The sequence below is a fragment of the Marmota marmota genome, unplaced genomic scaffold, assembly GCF_001458135.2.
Source record: "Marmota marmota marmota unplaced genomic scaffold, marMar, whole genome shotgun sequence".
Taxonomy (NCBI): domain Eukaryota; kingdom Metazoa; phylum Chordata; class Mammalia; order Rodentia; family Sciuridae; genus Marmota; species Marmota marmota.
Genome location: NW_026000242.1, coordinates 6,722,856 through 6,725,838, shown reverse-complemented (window position 1 = coordinate 6,725,838; position 2,983 = coordinate 6,722,856). Strand labels below are relative to the sequence as shown.

The following is a 2,983-nucleotide window of genomic DNA, read 5'->3' as shown; positions in this document are numbered from 1 at the left end:
TATCCGGGCCTAGAAGCGGGACCGGGGCTGGAAGCGGCGTTGGGGGGGAGGTAAGGGGAAGGTGTGGAGGTGGCTTTGGCCGAAGCAAGCGGCCAGCGTAGCAGTCCCCTGTTGAGGGTGGCTAGGACCCCCGCCGCTGCTTTACCCTATTGTCCCCTTTCCGTTCTCTTCTGAGGACCCGTCGCCACCTTGCTGGTGGCCGCCGGGGGATTGCGGGATTCCCTTGGGCACACCCGGCCCTCCAGCCAAATGTTCCTCCCCACCCCCGCCCCGGTTGGGCTCTGGCCACGGAACTGCATGTACGACCCTTGCCCTGTCGTTCCGTTTACCCGGCACCGATGACCCCGACGCTAGACATTGTTGGAGGTAGAATATTTGCATTTAAGAGTAATGGCGATTTGGGGTCTCTTCTTCCCAGGAGCTTTATATAATGAGAGAAACTGAGACACAGGCGGTGCTTGAAGTGTTGACACAGCCTGGTCTTCTTATCTGCTCTGTGCACTCTTCAGGGTTCAGGGGTATCACTGGGGTGCTGTCAAAATAAAAACAAGAATGTAAACCAAGGCTGTGTTCACCCCTCACCTCCCAAGGGTTGGTTCGTTGTTTTTGTTTTTGTTTTCCATCTTACCATAGAAGGTCATGAGTTTGCAGCAAAAAGGATGACCTTTTGGTGGAGGGAGAAAAAAGGCATCTTCTGGGTTTCCTTACCAGTGTTACTATGTTTTTCTGCTTCTCATTTTCATGCTAACCAAGTTCTTTTTTGCTCCACTGTGCTAACTCCTAAGAGTCTGTACTTTGCTCCAGCCATGGGTATCAGACTTTTCCCATTTGTGTGGAGGGAACGCATTGAGGGAGTGAAAAAATAATATTGGAGTTGCCAATATCGATTGCTGCTTCTTGCAATCACCTCCAAAAAAACTTTATTTAAGTTAATGGAGAATGCTTTAGATGGAATTGCCATAAAGTGATTTAAAAACATAAGATATTATTGATGCTAGGCCCAAAACATCTTTTGTACCATTTGTAAGATTCTCACAAATTATGATCTATTTTAAATGACTGCACTTCTTAAAAATAAATAAAAACTTTGTATGAACTCCTAGATATTTATGTAAATAAAGTGACTCCTGAAGATTGATGTCCACTGGGACCTATTGCATGCTGTGACTCTTTTAATACCCTACTACAGAATAGTGTTAAATATTTTCTCCTAGAGCCCAAGATTTTCCTTGTGTGTATTTCTTGGAGCAACTGTTGAGTCGGTATTCTGAGGGGGAAAGATACATTCATCTTAAACTTTTGAAACTTGTAGCCTGTAATTTGTTTCTGAATGTGCAGAGCGCGATGGCAGCATCTGAGGTGGCTGGTGTTGTGGCCAATGCCTCCAATCCACAGGAATCCTCTTCTATTTTATGTGCTTCCAAATCAGAAGAAAGTCTCCCAGATGGTCTAAGGTAATGTCTGCATTCTTGACAGGGAAGGTTCAATTGGGTAAAGGACTTTTGAGATGGACTTCTGTAGCTGGTCTTTTCCTCTTGAGCTCTAATGACACTGCAGTAGATTAAACTTTCTAAAGGTAGGGACTGCCTGGTCTGTCTGTATTTTTGGTATCCAACAAAGTGTCTTACACTCAGTAGGCATGCTAAATGTTTGTTGAATAAATAGGTTAGAATACATGCATCAATTCATAAAAAAATGTAAATATTTCTCTTCTCTGTCCTATATAGATTGTATGTATTCATTTAAACTTATGTTTATATACCATACTCATTTATAAAATACTTTGTTATGTAGATAGATACAGATATACACAGAGACACAGTCACATATATATATACATATACAAATGCAGATATGTCTGTGTATCTGCCTATCTAGATATCTTGGTTAATATTGCCTAGTACTTCATGTGCACATTTTGCCTCCCATCCATACTCTCAAGGGTAAGAATTGCAATTACCAATCTTGCAACAATGGTTAATACTTAGTTATGTGCCATGTTGAATTAAGTTGATTAAAGTATCTGGGACTTAACATAATAGATAATATCATCCCATCAACTTTTTTTTTTTGGTGCTGGGGATTGAAGCCAGGGCCTTGTTCATGTGGTGCAAGCACTCTACCAACTGCGCTATATCCCCAGCCCCTAATAACTTTATACATATTAAACATTTAATCTTCATATTAGTCCTAGGTGGTAGGTGCTAATATTATTGCTTCCACTTAGAGTTGAAGAAACTGAGACACAGAGAGGTTAGTAACTTGCCCAAGGTTATCAAGCCATGTTGGAGTCAGGGTTTAAACCAAGGTTTGTCTGACTCCAGATAACTTAAACATTTGTTTCAAAGAAGAGATGTGTTGCTAGGTGCAGTGGTACACATCTGTAATCCCAGTGACATGAGATGCTGAGGATTGCAAGGTCCAGGCCAGCTTCAGCAACTTAATGAGACTCTGTCTCAAAATAAAAAATAAGCAAGGCATAGTGATGCATGCTTATAATTTCAGTGACTCAGAAGGCTGAGGGAGGAGGATCTCAAGTTTGACCACCAGCCTCAGCAATTTAGTAAGGCCCTAAGCAACTTAGCAAGACCCTGTCTCAAAATAATGAAAATAAAAAAAGGCTGGGAAGCCGGGAGTGGTGCACATGCCTGTAATCCCAGCGGCTCAGGAGACTGAGGAAGGAAGATCTCAAGTTAAAAGTGAGGCACTAAGCAACTCACTGAGCCACTGTCTCTAAATAAAATACAAAATAGGACTGGGGATGTAGCTCATAAAGCTCCTATTTGCCATAAAATTAAACACTGGCTACTGGCTTTCTTATTTATGGAACAGCAGAATGAAGTCATTGCATGACACTGTATGAAAACAGTATGATGGGTGGTAGCAAAAACAAAAAATAAAAACAAAAAAATAAAAAACAAGACAGCATAGCTCGCCACCAAATATGAACTATCTCCTACCCTCAAAAAAAAAAAAAAAAAAA

At 41.5% G+C, this 2,983-nt stretch overlaps 1 protein-coding gene across 5 annotated transcripts in view; it reads left to right on the top strand.

The window, feature by feature from the left end:
- Rnf214 (ring finger protein 214) overlaps window positions 1-2,983 on the top strand; it is a 32,871-nt gene that overhangs the window by 620 nt on the left and 29,268 nt on the right. For 4 of the 5 annotated variants that reach the window (XR_001503961.2, XM_015489824.2, XM_015489825.2 and 1 more), the window contains exon 2: window positions 1,339-1,454. Coding sequence is in view for 4 of the 5 variants with exons in the window: in XM_015489824.2 (XP_015345310.1) it covers window positions 1,345-1,454 (110 nt within the window). In the remaining variant the exon portion in view is untranslated. Of the gene's footprint in view, window positions 1-89; window positions 367-1,338; window positions 1,455-2,983 lie in introns of those variants that run through there. The other variant, XM_015489826.2, reaches the window with a different exon arrangement.